Raw genomic sequence first — 16659 nt, 5'->3', positions numbered from 1 at the left:
TTGAATGCGCTCATTTGAATTGGCACAGGACTGCTGGGTAGATGGTCTGGCTAGCGGGGGGTCGGTTAGTAGCGGCTCTCTGTCAGGTGCAGTTGGCAGGAGTGCAGGAGTGGGAGCTGACAGACTGATGGTATCTGTCCGGCGAGGCCTGTCATCAATGTCTGCCTGCCAGCTTTAGTGTTACCTACTTGTACACTACTACTTAATTCAGTAAATAGACATGTAGTTGCCCCCTGTTGTTTTGCTATAAATTGTAACTGAAGTTTTAACTATTGTAACGATTGTTATTTGAAGTTATACATATTTATTTTCAGCGCTTGATGTTACTTGTCATTGCCAGTGTGTAAAATAAATATGAAACATAGAATATACATAGGCCTAGCAGTATAATGTTTGTTGGGCCAAAAGGCGCACACAAAAGAAGTCCTACAAAATGCTACTTTCATAGACATGGCACATGCAAAAACAGCCTTAAAACGAGAAAACACTTGATGAACACAGATGATCTTAGTTTATTTTCACCTCCCTTGTTTAAATCCAAGACTAAACACTAGATGTCACTGGTTTACTAGATTTTTGATTTGACATTTGGTTGGATATGACATTGCAGAGGAAATTGATATTCATTTGAATTTATATAAAAAGTGTGTGCAGTCATGGCCATTTTAAATGGCTGAATTTTAAACTGCCATTTTGGGCTTGAGTATTAGCATGCAGCATTGCTAACTGTTTATCAGCACCCTGTCTCTGTATCAGAGCAGATGGTATCTGTCCTGAGGTTTAAGTTTAATGATAGCTGTCAGTAATGTATGCAGTTCTTCTGCGACTTCTGCTATCCAATGTCCGATGAAATGCAGCCCACAGTCAGTGGTGCTATCTTGCTGGATATCTGTGCGCACGATGAGCTTTTCATTATGCCAGTGTTGTCTGGGCACTGAGTAGTCCCATTTTGCCTGCATCCACAGTCAAACGACAATTACCATTGACTCTCATACAGAGGGAAATAAAGAGCAAAACGGATTTTCCCCCCTATAAGTGAATTAGTCTACAAGCTATAATTCTTCTCTCCTCAACCAGAACTATTAAAAGAAGCATGCGGCAACGGAATTTAATTAGACCTGATTCAATAATGCATGATGCTAAAAACAATGCATGGCAGAAAGTTCAGAGCGCGAAAGTGGGGACATCCACGCCTCGTCGCCATGGCAACGGGGCGCCGGCATGACCGTGGAAGACCCTGGCGGTGTCTTCGGCGGAGGGGAAGGAGGAGGAGAGCGATATCAGGTGGAGCCTGGTGTCCTAGACCGTAGCTCTGGCTAGCCCTGCTAGTCCTGGCAGGGCGGGGTGCCTGGGCTGGAGGCGGGGGTAGTGAGGACAGGAGGGTGGAGGGGGTGGGGGGAGTTAGAGAGGAGAGGAGTGGGGGAAGAGGGTGAAGGTGGGGGTGAGAGGGGGGCCCTTGCCTGAGGAGCAGGTGGCCAGCGCCTCCTTCAGGCTTCCCATGAATGATTTAAAGGCCGAGGCATTGTATTGGACTCTGCCACATTCAACACGTTCTGCTCCCCTTCTGGTCTTGGGATAGCACAATCAGGGAATGAGGCTAGGGTGTTTGTGTGCATGTGAATGTGTGTGTGTGTGTGTGTGTGTGTGTGTGTGTGTGTGTGTGTGTGTGTGATGGGGTGTTTGTGTCATACAGACATTTTGACCATATGTCCCCTTGGATTCAAACACATGGACAATTCTGCAGTGCTGAAAACCCTATCCAGTAAAGCAGGATAGAGGATAAGTCTGTGATCACCAGCTGTAATGGTTTTAATAAGAGGCCATATCTTATGGAGTGATGCTCTAAAGACCTCACCAAATAACTGTGCGCAAATCCCCCCCCTCCCGCTGTTCCCGCACGGCTCTGTGCAAATCTGTTTGTGTCTTAAGCCCCCTTCAGCAGTGGCAGGGGTTGTATTAGCATACAAGAGTCTCATCTGTCATGCAGGAGCACCACACCCCCGCCCCCCACCCCCTCCTCCCCCCTTTACTCACACGGGCACACACATACACACACCAGCTCACATTTGCAACACTCGTGTGCGCCCTCTTGTGTGTGTGGATCAGGCTTGCCAGCCTGTGACATCATCGCCGTATCCCACTTGCCGATTGGCTGCGTGGGGCTGTGGTGTGTTTCTCCAGACGGATGCTGCTACTGCTGCTACTGCAGCAGACACACACACGCACACACACACACACACAAAGAGAGAGACACACACTCCTCCATGGCACGTTCCAGAGAAGGAGAGGGAGGAGGGTCACAAGCCCAGCTCCATTAAGAAGGCTGGTTTACCACAGGCTGCACGCCGGATTCAGTGCGTGCCCCCGTGCGTGCGCGCGCGCGCGTGTGTGTGTGTGTGTGTGTGTGTGTGTGTGTGTGTGAAAGGAGCGGAGGGAGGAGAAAGGAGAGAGGAGGAGGGGAAGAGTGGATTGGAGAGGGGGAGGAGGGAGGTTCCATCTCCAACCCCCAGCTGCTCTCCGTGTTTTCAGGGGAAAAGCTGCGGCCGGCTTGCCTCCACTCTGTTTCCTGGAGGAGGAAAGGAGAGGGAGAGATAGCCAGCTCTGTGTGTGGGATATACGCGTGCGCATGTGTGCGTGTGTGTGTGTATACGTGCGCGTGTGTGTGTGTGTGTGTCTGCGCTCGTGTTTTTTTTTTTTTTATCCGAGAGATCCCCTCCTCTCTGTGGATGTCATGCTCAGATGTTAGCATGTCGTACCCACACTGACACACACACACACACACACAGGCACACACACACACATTCAGAAGCCCTGATGAAGGGCACAGCCGGTGATCGGGGCAGTGGACTAGAGAATGGCCCACTTTAAGGACGTGCCTCTCAAAAAGACCACCTCCCTCAACTTGGTGACAGGATTCTTCCAGTACCTGCGCGGTAAGTGGGACAGACACTTGCCTCCTGCGTTTCACTTTGACAGCTATTCCTCGCAGACTAAAAATACACGTTCCAAATACTAGCGTGGCGTGTGTGTGTCTGTGTGTGTGTGTGTGTGTGTGTGTGTGTGTGTGTGTGTGTGTGTTCGTTCAGGTACTGTCCTGTTGTTGTGGATGGGAGAAGAGTCAGTGAGATGCACTGCACATCTGGTGCACTTAGCTTTTCCAGGGCTGTCTTGGAGGATGCTGGGCTTTGTAAACATGGATGTGTTGCCTGTGGCTCAATGTGTGCATGTTTATTTTGGTCCGTGTGTATGTGGCTGTTGTGTGTGTGCATGTGCGTGTGTGTGTGCGCGCTAGTGACATGCTCTTTTGGCTCCGTGTTTTTTGCGCATGTCATTGGATTAAAGATGGCTCATGCGTGCTGCGACCGTGCCGGCATATGTGTCTGTGTGTGTGTGTGTGTGTGTGTGTGGTTTTGTGAGCGTGTCTATGTGGTTATGTGAGTCTGTGTTGGGGGTGGTCTGTCTCTACCATGTTGCTTATTAAAAATTGTTTACTCTTAAGAAGCTTTGATGCTAAGCATCCCCAATGTGCCAGCCTTAAGTTGTCGTTTCCTCCACAAATCGTCACGTTATCTCGGACAGTACTGTTAGGCAGAAAGCTTTCTGGATCTTTTTTGTGAAGCAGGCTATTCTTATCCTTCTGCTCTATTTCTGTCTGATTTCCTTTATCTCGCTGAAGGGTGTCTCTGTCTAGCATGGCTCGGTGGCTGTGGTCATCTTTACATCATCGCTATCTTCGAAAGCCACTGTTTTTGTGTGGCACTTTTGTCATATTTACAAGCCATTAATGTTTGGTTAGAAGCAAATAACCCAGTTATTATGTGTTGACCCAAAACTGTAACACCAACAGTAATTATTCATTATTTGTTTGGCTTTTCTTTAATAAATCAACACATTTCTGCCAAAGCTGTGCACCTAAGGCTTTCAGTTTCTCTAAGTTTCTATTTTTCTGAACTGCTCTGTAGCTACCTAGATAATTCTTGAGATTTTTTCAAGGATATTATGAAGATGGTGATTTATTCCCCTAAATAACAGATATGTTTTATTTTCATATGCGAAGCTACATCTCTGTGAGGATTGTTTTGATGTTCACACCTGTGTATTTCCATAAAGGATAACATGCCAAATGAAAGTTGCTGCCCATCCTACTTGTTGAGGTCAGCTCAGATCCCTGCCTGATCCGTGCTTGAATGGTGCACCAATCTCTGAGCCACATCACGATCCAGTCCATGGTCATTAGTAGCTCATTACTGCCTTATTACTTAACTTTGTGTGTGGTTGTTTCTTTATTTGTGGTTTCCTCGTGGTTTTCTTTCATTTGCAATTCATTGTTGACCTTGCCATCTCATCTACATGTGACATTCTGCTTCCATGGACCATGGTGCACCTGTCCGTTTCTCGCCACACAGGTTCACCTGTCTCCTCGCACCCCTGTCCCTTTCCATGTGTGCTTGGGCCAGTCAGAGACACCTCAGCTTGAACAACAGAAGCATTGTTGTACTTTGTTGTTGTAACTGGATTTGAAGATGCAAGATACGTATGATAATTTCACCTGGGAGGTAACCTCTGTGTGATGATGTGCATGTTTCTGTTTCAGATGAGCAGGAAGTGGTCCAGAAGAGAACCTTCACAAAGTGGATTAACTCCCATCTGGCAAAGGTACGACTCCCTCTTCTCTGGCGCTGTGCTGTCTGTAAATGACTTCAGGTCACCTCTGTTTTGGATAGCACCAGGTGTTCTAATGGATGTACTGAAATATGCAAAACCGTTTCTCTTGTAGTCGTGCCATCATGGCAATTTCACTCTTTAAAACTGAAGGTCACACACAGCATAGTAATTATAGAAGCGTCTTGCTAATCAGCAGTTAACTGTCTGTGTTCCTTGCCCACACTTACTGTATGCCCACAACAACAGCAACTGTGGGGCCTGTGCCCATGAATCTTGGGAATGGAATTGTGTCATTAAATTAAGTCATCAGATTGAAATCTAGTGAAATGCACATGGTGTTTTTACATAGTACTTGCAGCTAGATGCACCTGTGTGCAGTTTGTGTGCAGAGTTAGGATAGGGTGATTGGTCTTTATGGAACAAGGCTGTTGTGTACCTATGCTCACAACGACAACTGTGGGGCGTATGCCTATGAGTCTGGAGAAAGGACATACTGTATGACATTAGATTAGTCATCAGATTGAAGCCTACAGTAGTGAGATGTACATGGTGTTGTTACTGAATACATGCAGGTGGATGCACCTGTGTGCAGTTTGTGTGCAGAGGTAGGATAGGGTGATTGGTATTTATGGAATGAGGTTGCTGTGGAGAGAGGCCATAGTGTGCCGTTTGTAAGAAGTATCTGTAATGTCTGGGCTTGGAGAGGTTGCTGCACGTCTCCAGAGACAGCCCTCCCTGTCTCTATTTGTGTCTGTTAGGCAGGGATGAACTGCCCAGGTTCAGGAAGCAAAAAAAAGTCTTCCCCAGTTTGTTGAGCCAGCTGTCTGGATGTTCAAAATAGGTCAGTGCCCAGGTAGAACTAACCAGGGGTGAAATCAGCTAAATCAGCAGCAAGGAGAAAGCAGACCGGACGGGAGCTGAATTCAAATTAGAAGTTGCATTATGGGAAGGTACATACGGCAAAGCCATAGACAGAGTGATGTTAGAATTGATTGATTATGATAATTGATTATTGATTAGATGAATAGGATACTTTATTGATAATGAATGAATAATGAATGAGTGCATTAGTAGCACATTTTCTTTTCAAATGTCAAAGAGCAAAGGACAGACAATTGAGCATGCATTATTTTATTGGACAGACCTAGAAATGTTCAGTTCTGCTGTAGCAGTCTGCAGAAGTCTGCACTGAATCTACAAGCTTGTGTGTGATTACCTATATAGAAAGAGCTGTATGTGTATGTGTGTGTGAAAGCTGTATGGTGTTCGTGTAATTACTGTAGGTGGTAGCCCCTGTACAGACGTTAGGTGGCCCTGCGACGGCCTCAGCAAAACTGTGTAGGCAAACGGGGGCAGTGACTGCACAGTGATGGTCTGCTTTATGGAGGGACCGGTCCTGCATGGAGGATCAGTGTGTGTGTGTGTGTGTGTGTGTGTGTGTGTGTGTGTGTGTGTGTGCGCGCAGCATGGCCACTGGAACAGTATCACGTCTGGCCCGTCAGCCGTGAAACGCCTAATGAGCCCAGTGACCCGATGCCTTCATGACTCTGAGATGCGCACGGCGCATCACGGTAATCACACAGGAATGACGAGTCACCCGGCCGCCTCGACGTGCAAAATCAACTCCCCTCAGCGCTCGGATTATTCAGACGCAGTTAAACTCGCCATTAACCAATAACAACAGCCCTCGCAGCGCTCGGGAAGTAAATAACTATGGCATTGTGATGCCCTCCCACCGCATAGAAAAGAAAGGTCTCCATTCTAGTGCATGGCCGTGCTGTAGTCTGCAGGAGCAGAAAGAGCTTTCAGAAACAAACAGCCACACACACACACACACACACACACACACACACACACACACATGCGCGCGCGCACACACACACACACAGAGGGAGAGGAGTGGGTGGCATATGTCAGACCCCAGTGGTGTTTTGGAAAGATTTTAAATTCTGTTTCTGTGGTGTTGTGCCTGTGATAGAGAGAAAGAGTGAGAGTATTTTCATTTCTACAGACTCAGAATGCTAAAACACTTACTTTGGCTCTGTATATGGCTATGATTATGGCTACTTACTCAGACAGTGGGAGACAGGGGGAGACACCCATTATCTACTGCCATAGCTCATTTCAGACACAGCTGTGTGTTGATGTTGTTCTCAGCGGTGCTGCCATAAATTGGTGCTGAAGACATTTTTAAGCCTCCTGTATGGCTACATTGTGCATGTTTTGTGGGCAAAAGCTCTATGATGGTCTGCTCAAGACACTGTGGTTCTGCTAGCCATCAGGGAGCATTATACCCAGAGACAAAGCTCCACTGCTGCGAGACAGGTACTAACAAGTGACAGCGCTGTCACCTAGCAGAGTGACTGCTGTCACTCAGGGGATATGCTCGGGGTTCTCTCTGTCTGCACCTGTTTGTGTGTATGTGCATATGTGTGGGTCTCTGTGTTTGTTTGTTTGTTTGTTTGTTTGTGTGTGTGCGTGTGTGTGTGTGTGTGTGTGTGTGTGTGTGTGTGAGAGAGAGAGAGAGAGTGTGTGTGTGAGTGAGCATGTGTGTGTGTGTGTGTGTGTGTGTGTGTGTGTGTGTGTGTGTGTGAGGTTGTCTTTGGTAGGGGAGCAGTACATTTGGAGAGGGCAGTCCAGTGCAGATGGGCAGGGAGAGTGTGAGGAACACAGCCCTGTGGGAAATGTTCTGCTCCTGGGGAGATGGGCGCTTGTGCCCAGCTCTTACTAACAACACGCAAGACACTGCCACTGTCACACAATCTCTATTATTATCAGCCCAATAATATAATATAATATAATATAATGTAATATATAATATAATATAATATGATATAATATAATATAATATGATATAATGTTGGATTCAATAAATAAATAAATATACATTTAAATAAGTATTTATCTACCAAGTGAGATTTGATGTCTGAGTGGTTTCACTGTGATCCTTTTTTATCTGAATGACATTTCCATAAGCTGCTGGACTGAGTAGCAGGGAAGTCATGGAATAATCAGAGTCACAGAGGAACATGGCAGAGCAGAGAGGAGAGAGCAGAGGTCAACCAGCTGACTTTGACTGCAGACTCACTTTTAAAGCGACAGTCCGAACAATAGATGATAAAGTGCTCGTGCTCACCAAAATGGAAAACAGGAGACAGGAAAGGTGGGAAGAGCATCAGCAGGATTCTCCTCCATGCAGACTGTGCAGTTTATGAGCCGGCCGACCGTGGCCAGAAGTGTGAAAGAAGGCGCGAGGTCTCTGCTGACTGCCGAGCAGAAATGGCAGAAAGCTGAGGGAAATGAGAATGAGGGCAAATGTGTGTGGAGTGAAATGAGAATGACCTGGGATGTGCCGGTCTTCCAGGAAACAGAGACAGACTTTAGCAACTCTGATGATTAAAGGGCCCGTGATGAGGGACCGACTCGGGTGTCGTCAGTGGTGATGTTGGTATGAGAAGTGATATTAAAGGAGAGAGCAGGCCTCAGTAAATCAGTGGGTGATTTTCTTTAGGGATTAAAACCCACAAGTTCCTCGAGCTCAGGGGCCTTTCGCGTTCCTCAGCCTGTGCGGAAGATGTGCCAGCGGGATGAGATTTTAATCAGCGGAGGCAGGTAATCGCAGCCAGAGAGGGATTTAGTGTGGCTGCCGTGCTCCGACAGAATGTCTCAGCAATATACCTAATGGACGCTTAATCAAGAACCCGCGCACCACAGTCGCAATGGCAGACTGTCTCGCAGATCTCTCTGTCATGCAATTTCAGCGCTAGAGGTGGTTTTACACAATAGAGGTGTTTTTTTTACAAGGAATTAGATAAACATAAAGTGTACCCTCTGATTTCCTGGAAAAGCAGTTCTTCAGTTTGCCAAAGACTTTAGTAATAGCCTACAGATGAAGGACTTTTCACGAACACTTACATAACTGTTTTGTCTCTTTAACGATCTATAGCGACATACCTCTCAATATTCTCTAGACTCCACATAGCTGTTGATACCCATTTTGTGACTGTTTCAAGTCCAATATTTTGCGGTTGGGATGAGAGGGTTAAGTAAGCTCCTCGGTGGCATCTAAGTCTGGCTATTGTGAATTTGTGAGAGGGGTTCTTGAATTAGCCACTCAGGTTGCTGACTCACTGTGGTTGCGGTTGTCAGGGACTCCCCTCCATTGGCCTGTGTCAGTGAAGCTGAAGCTCGTAAGTATTCTAGTCAGCATGGAGCGGCCTAGCAGGCTCTTTTGTTGGTCAGGCTATTGGTGTCCAGTTGGTCAAAGCTTCTGAACGTTTTTGGGAAGAATCTTAGTAATGCAGGCCGTGCTTTTGATGCGGGAGCAGCGAGACATTATTCATGGATTACAGACATGGGTCGCACGGAGCACACCAATAGGGAGCAGGGGGTGTCCCAACTCTCACTGCCTATTATCAAAACAAAGGATTGCCATAACAAGGAGGAGAGGGGGACATAATGCAATGAAAGGAGACATTTGACAAAGGCAGTTAGTCTCCATTTGGTCTCAGTGCTCAGTTCTCCTCTCAGTACCCTTACAGTGCCTCTGCTATGCCAAGAGGGAGAGAGGAGTTTGGATGGGATGGATCACAGTTGTTCATCGTTAGCAAACATACTCTACCTCGCTCTCTATCTCGTTCCCTCTCTTTTTCATTCTGTCTTTCCCCCCACCTACTTTCTCTCTCTCTCTCCCTCCCTCTCTCTCTCCCTCTCTCTCTCCCTCTCTCCCCTTTCCTCTTTCATCATCTCTCACTCTGTGTGGAGAAAATGAAAGGTCTTGGCACAGCGCTGGTCTGAATCACCGGGAAGTGCTGGCAGTGTCACGGTGGAAAGCCTGGGCTCTTATCTAACGCTGTTTGGGTCCAGCCCCTCAGCTCCTCTCCTGCTCGCCCCGCCCCCCAACATGCTTTATGAGGGAGCAAAGCCATCGGGAATATAAATCATATTTGAGGGGACTTGATTGGGTACATGTACTGCACTGTAGGTATACAGGTTTTGTAATCCGTCTTAGGAGAAGAGGTGCTTATCACAGTTGGAGTAGACAAAAGAGACACACATATCAGTTATTTCAGGGATTATTTGCAAAATACTGTATTCTGTTGTGGACTTTATGAATATTGTGTCATATGAAGCATATCCATAAAGTTGTTCAAGATTTCTCGCTGGATGATCAATGACAACAATGAGTGAATCAACAATTTCTCCTCTTCTGTCTAGAAAGTCAGCTCTTGGCTCTGCTCCAACATCCTGAGAGAAGCGTTTCCTGTTGTGGAGATATATGTGTGAAATGATGAGCCGAGGGGGCTTACACTGTTGGTTCTGTGGTAAAAACACTGCTGCTGGCCCTGTCCCTCTGATTTACCATCTAACAAACCACCACTAATTGCGTTTTGCCTTCATCAGCATGTTGTTGTAGTTTTGCCTTAGTTGAGGTTCCGTCACCAAAACACCCACAACAGCGGCACACATTTTCCTACCCATAACAAAAAAAACATACTAATGTATGTCTCGCTAGTCTGAATGCATTCTGTTTTATATGTATTTAATACTGAACTTCTGTCTCAACCACTTTGTTCAAATAGTCCAGTATTCAGAGCACATGCACCTGAGTGGAACTACGTAGAACAATTAGTCGCACAATTTTCCAATATCCATATTCCGTTGTCCTAAGAATAGATGTCATGAATAGAACCCTTTACAGTGGCTTTTGTTCAGAGTTGTGTTTTGAATACTTCATGGTGAGCTGTATTGCCAGGGTCAATAAAAAACGGAAGAAAAGTTGATGACGCTGGAGCTAAAAAAAACTCAAGAACCTTTTAGTCCTGCCTCACAAGGGACTCTGAATAGCTATTCTGTGTCTTTTTCCCTAGCATGTTGTTAGACTATTTTCTTACTCAGAATTAAGAACTTCTACCGGGTTTAGAGAGCCAGACCCATCCGTCAAACATATAGTCAGTTAGGCATTACTCTGTTCAAGAGCTCATCGGCAGACTGCCATTATGGTGTGTGCAAACTTGCTCATATCAAACTCAAGGTCAAATTAAAGGTTAAGATTAGTCAGGCCTTCAGGAAATGACCTGAAGTTCATTCCGTTATGGAAAATTCACAGCACTCTCAGATTGCCACCCCATCCTTGTTCTCGAGGAATCCTCACACACTGGGCTTTGGGGCTAGTACGAGCAGCACTCACTTCAGTGAGCCTGATATGCGTCTCTGGCCTAAAGTGCACACTTGTTTAACATGATGTGTTATGTGGGGGAGACACAGGGGAAGTCAAGGGGAAAAATATGAAATGGAATTCAACCTGGGGTTGTAGTAGACAGCTTTTGTGTGTGTGTGTGTGTGTGTGTGTGTGTGTCTGTGTGTGTGTGTGTGTGTGTGTGTGTGTGTGTGTGTGTGTGTGTGTGTGTGTGTGTGTGTGTGTGTGTGTGTGTGTGTGTGTGTGTGTGTGTGAATGAGAAAAAAGGCTGTTGTGTTCGACACTCTTAAGTGAAATACACTTTATTCAGTTCAATGTCTCTAATTCTTTCTCATTCTCATCACTGCAGTACAAAACCCCGTTGAAGATCAACGATCTGTTTGAGGACATCAAGGATGGGGTGAAACTCCTGGCTCTGCTGGAGGTGCTGTCAGGACAGAGACTGGTGAGTGTCTGCCGCCCACTTCTAAGCATCCTTGGCTGTGACTCCCGCCTTGATGTTGGCAAGGGATCACTGTCAGCACAACACCATTAGGGAGGTTACAAATGGACAAAGCTGTCAGACATGCACTTTGGTTGTAATGTGGAGGGTCCATTGTATTGCTTTCCATTCCATTTATCTATATACATCAGAGTTTTGAAAGTTGTGTTGTGTTGAATAAATTGTTTGAAACTCATGAAATATTATGTTGTAAGAAAGGCAAGGTTATTTTATTTCATTTAAATATAGTAGTTAGGTATATAGAAAATTAACTACAAGTATGTGGTAAGTTGGATTCTATAAGAATATGATAAACTAGAAATGCAATTCCAAGGAATTACCAGTGCATGAAAATGCAAAAAAAAATATAGATAGATAATGTAGATATGGCTACTAAGGTATAGCTAGGGTAAACATGGTGGTTGCATAGTTTAAAGAGAGTTGATAGTGTTTAGGTAGACATTTTAAAGCTTAAACATTCCTGTTCTAACTTAACTAATGATTTCTAACAGGTATTCTAAAATGTTAACTATGCTAACAATGATAACCAGGTTGATTGGTTTACTTGGCTAATGATTTCTAGCAGTACTGTTAAAAATGTTAACTATGCTAACAATGCTAACTATGCTAACAATGTTAACCACGTTGATTAGCTAACTTAGCTAATCATTTTTAGCAGTTATGCTAAAAATGTTAACAATGTTAACTATGCTAACAATGCTAACCAGGTTGATTAGCTAACTTAGCTAATCATTTTTAGCAGTTATGTTAAAAATGCTAACTATGCTAACAATGTTAACTATGCTAACCATGCTAACTAGCTAACTTGGTACTGAGGACTTTTATTTTGAAACATTTGTTGATGGGGTATCCATGGCTGCCACTATCAGGAATAAAGAAGTTACTGTAGTAAAATCATGTTGGTTGCTATGGAAACGGTCATAAACGCTTAATTTTGATGGTTGCTATGTTGGTTGCTAGGTGCATGGAGGTCTCATGTAGTTGACTGGAGGCATAGTTGATGATAACTGACAGTTGGAATGGTTGAACAGTTAAATAGTTGAGTAGTTTCAATGGTTAAATGATTTAATAGTGTATTATTGCAGTGAGGACTTTTATTTTGAAACAGTTGTGGAAAGAGGAAACAGTTAACAGGATATGTAGTCTTCACAGAGAGATTGTATGCTTAAAGCCTGAGAGAGAGAGGGCTGCTGCAGGTGGGGCTGGCCACCTGGCATAAGATTCTAATTGCTTAATGATCCGATTGTGATGTCATAGAGGCCAATGTTAAGTCTATGGGGAAATTTGTAATAGTTTTTAATTTATAGTTTAAAAAGTATAAAAGTTACAAAGTTGAAAAATACTTAGCAGCCTTCCCCTATTTAAGACCTACGTTGCGACGTTTGAATGAAGTTTCTAAGTTAAACGGTTCAAGCTGAATAGAAAAAATGAATTTGATCAGCGGAATAATAATAAGAAGAAGAAGAAGCCTTGGAAGAACAGTACAGTGCATTTTCATGCACTGTAAAAATGCAATTCCAAGGAATTACCAGTGCATGAAAATGCAAAAAAAAATATAGATAGATAATGTAGATATGGCTACTAAGGTATAGCTAGGGTAAACATGGTGGTTGCATAGTTTAAAGAGAGTTGATAGTGTTTAGGTAGACATTTTAAAGCTTAAACATTCCTGTTCTAACTTAACTAATGATTTCTAACAGGTATTCTAAAATGTTAACTATGCTAACAATGATAACCAGGTTGATTGGTTTACTTGGCTAATGATTTCTAGCAGTACTGTTAAAAATGTTAACTATGCTAACAATGCTAACTATGCTAACAATGTTAACCACGTTGATTAGCTAACTTAGCTAATCATTTTTAGCAGTTATGCTAAAAATGTTAACAATGTTAACTATGCTAACAATGCTAACCAGGTTGATTAGCTAACTTAGCTAATCATTTTTAGCAGTTATGTTAAAAATGCTAACTATGCTAACAATGTTAACTATGCTAACCATGCTAACTAGCTAACTTGGTACTGAGGACTTTTATTTTGAAACATTTGTTGATGGGGTATCCATGGCTGCCACTATCAGGAATAAAGAAGTTACTGTAGTAAAATCATGTTGGTTGCTATGGAAACGGTCATAAACGCTTAATTTTGATGGTTGCTATGTTGGTTGCTAGGTGCATGGAGGTCTCATGTAGTTGACTGGAGGCATAGTTGATGATAACTGACAGTTGGAATGGTTGAACAGTTAAATAGTTGAGTAGTTTCAATGGTTAAATGATTTAATAGTGTATTATTGCAGTGAGGACTTTTATTTTGAAACAGTTGTGGAAAGAGGAAACAGTTAACAGGATATGTAGTCTTCACAGAGAGATTGTATGCTTAAAGCCTGAGAGAGAGAGGGCTGCTGCAGGTGGGGCTGGCCACCTGGCATAAGATTCTAATTGCTTAATGATCCGATTGTGATGTCATAGAGGCCAATGTTAAGTCTATGGGGAAATTTGTAATAGTTTTTAATTTATAGTTTAAAAAGTATAAAAGTTACAAAGTTGAAAAATACTTAGCAGCCTTCCCCTATTTAAGACCTACGTTGCGACGTTTGAATGAAGTTTCTAAGTTAAACGGTTCAAGCTGAATAGAAAAAATTAATTTGATCAGCGGAATAATAATAATAAGAAGAAGAAGCCTTGGAAGAACAGTACAGTGCATTTTCATGCACTGTAATTATTTAAAGGTCTGTGTTGAACTGTTGAAAGCTGAGGTAAATATGCCTTGTGAAGTATAACTGCTAACAGTGATAGTTGATGTATAATGAATGATGGATATGGATAATGGATATGGATAATGGATGTGGATGTGCATATGGTTATGTACAGTATGTGGATATATATGTGGATATGTATGTGGATATGGGTATGGATGGATATATATGTGGATATGCATATGGGTATGGATATGCACGTGTATATACAGTATGGATATGCATATGGGTATGGGTATGTATGTGTATATGGATATGAAGGATCCCCTCCAGGCTGTAATGGTGAGTCCTCTTTCTCTCCTCTCAGCCATGTGAGCAGGGCCGGCAGCTGAAGAGAATCCACTGGGTGTCCAACATCGGCACCGCACTCAAGTTCCTGGAGGGACGGCGGGTAAGGAGAGGCCACGCTACCCAGCTGTTGTTTCCCTCAAGCCAGAGCTGGTGCTTTTGTACATGCATGACTTCTATACATTGATATGAACAGTGGTAGCGTAGTGGCTCAGTAGCCAGACAAGTTGTGACTTCGATTCACTGTTGTGTCCTTGAGCAAGACACTGAACCCTACAGTAAGTTGCTGTGGGGAGACAGGCCCTGTAACTAACATCTGGAAGTCGTTCCGGATAAAAGCATCAACCAAATGAACACATCAGTTATTGATGGTGATTCTACAGAGCTGAAGCGCTCTCTATTTGTTTCTGTTTTCATAGAGGTGTTTCAACACCACGCTTTCAGGTGCCTCTATAAGAACTGTATCTTCAGTCCCTGTGCTGTTGTATTTCAACAAAGCTACAAAGCTACTAAAGTCTAGGGATGAGTACTCCATAGAATAATGCTGATGCTTTTGCACACTCAGCATCTGTACAGTCTACTGTACTGTAGGTGCACTAGGTCGGTGATATTTTTGCATGGTTCAGCTCAATGTGTTCAGTGTGTGTTTAGTGTTAAGTATGTACCTTTGCACTGTTTCAATGAGCACCACAGTCATATTCTAACTGTATTGCCAAATTTGCTAATGAACTGGCTGTCATGACCAAATTGGCCATGCTGCATACTTAATGGTGGTAGTGTATGACCACTCAGCTTTGACTAATGATCACTTCCTGTCTTTAACGTCACCTACTCTCTTACCATGCCTCAGTCAGTGTACAGAGGATCTCCGGTCAGTATCGCTGACATCACGTCCTGCTCTTGCACCTGCTTTCTGATGCTTTCTGATTCTAACTGCATCCATCTGACTAAGCTGTTCACTTCTCGTTCTGACCGATTCTGAACTGCCGACATTCAGTTATTAGAACGTTCATATTTTAATAGCGGCTTGAATGAGGTGATGCTGTTGCATATGATGAAAGGGCCAAATTAAGTCATGCTGAACATAATGTCATTGTCAGGACAACTAATCTTTAACTTCATTTTGTATCATGTTTATTAAAAGGCTGATTGCTGAATGGCGAATGATGTTTATGGATGAATGTTCAAATGATATGGCAGCATGTTGGAAGGAATGGCTGAAGGAATATACTTTAACAGGTTTATCTTTAACATTAATGGCTGGCTGATAGATCTTAAGCATTGAAAAGCATTAACGACAGTCTGAATGATGGCTTACCAAAATGAATGAATGAACGATAGAAATGCTTTGATATCTTGTTTAAAGCTACCATTCTGAAAAATTCCATCCCCACCAGACGCTGCTTGGCAGGCTGCATTACTTACGGTTCTCTTGAATTGGCCTGTGCACGGCCTGTCAGAATAGCAAAAAAAACCCCACCACACAATCACATCCATTTTCTGGATTGGAACGTAGTTGACAGGAAGTACATATTCCATTTCAGTTGATTTGTTGGCAACAGAGAACATGTCTCTCCGTCTCCCGTGCTTTTGCACTCTTTGCCCGGCCTGCTAATGCACTGTCATTGCTGAAATAACTCACCAGCTTGCTGCACCAAACTGCTGGCTGCGGTCGCTTCCTGAGAGAGGGACACCGCGGGGTCAGCCGAGCTGAATCATCAACGTTAAAAAAGGTCCTCCAGGGAGGTGACTGTGTGCCCCCACAAAGAGATATGTCATTGGACAGGGGCAAAAGTGCATGTCTTTGAACCCACAAAAAATATTGGCGCAGTGTACCGTGTTACATTTTTTTTTTCGTGTCTTTTCTGGTTTCAGATCAAATTAGTCAACATAAATGCCACTGACATCGCTGATGGGCGGCCATCTATTGTCCTGGGCTTGATATGGACCATCATCCTCTATTTCCAGGTGAAGTCTACAGACCACATGCTAGCGCCAAAGATACTTAAATACTTATTTTCAACCGTCTCTGCTAGCGCTGTCAGTTGTTCACTGTACATTTCCATTATGCATCTGGTGCACAGAAGGTGTTTTTGGCTTTGTGTGTAAAAGGCAAAAATGCTAAGAAACCCATAACTTAAAATACTGTTTATGTATCTGTGTAAACACCATCCCCCAAAAAGAAAGCCTTTAAACACTAAATTGATTTCTAATTGAGTTGCTTCTTTTCTCAATCAGATTTTAATCAAATT

General features: G+C 43.7%; 1 protein-coding gene across 1 annotated transcript in view; it reads left to right on the top strand.

Annotated features, from left to right (window-relative positions):
• syne1b (spectrin repeat containing, nuclear envelope 1b) overlaps window positions 1-16659 on the top strand; it is a 125576-nt gene that overhangs the window by 5285 nt on the left and 103632 nt on the right. The window contains exons 2-5 of the mRNA XM_062523473.1: window positions 4595-4656; window positions 11214-11309; window positions 14427-14510; window positions 16283-16375. Of these exons, the coding sequence (XP_062379457.1) occupies window positions 4595-4656; window positions 11214-11309; window positions 14427-14510; window positions 16283-16375 (335 nt within the window). The remainder of the gene's footprint in view (window positions 1-4594; window positions 4657-11213; window positions 11310-14426; window positions 14511-16282; window positions 16376-16659) is intronic.

This window comes from Sardina pilchardus, chromosome 20, assembly GCF_963854185.1.
Source record: "Sardina pilchardus chromosome 20, fSarPil1.1, whole genome shotgun sequence".
In the NCBI taxonomy this organism is placed as follows: domain Eukaryota; kingdom Metazoa; phylum Chordata; class Actinopteri; order Clupeiformes; family Clupeidae; genus Sardina; species Sardina pilchardus.
This window is presented reverse-complemented; position numbering and strand designations above follow the sequence as displayed.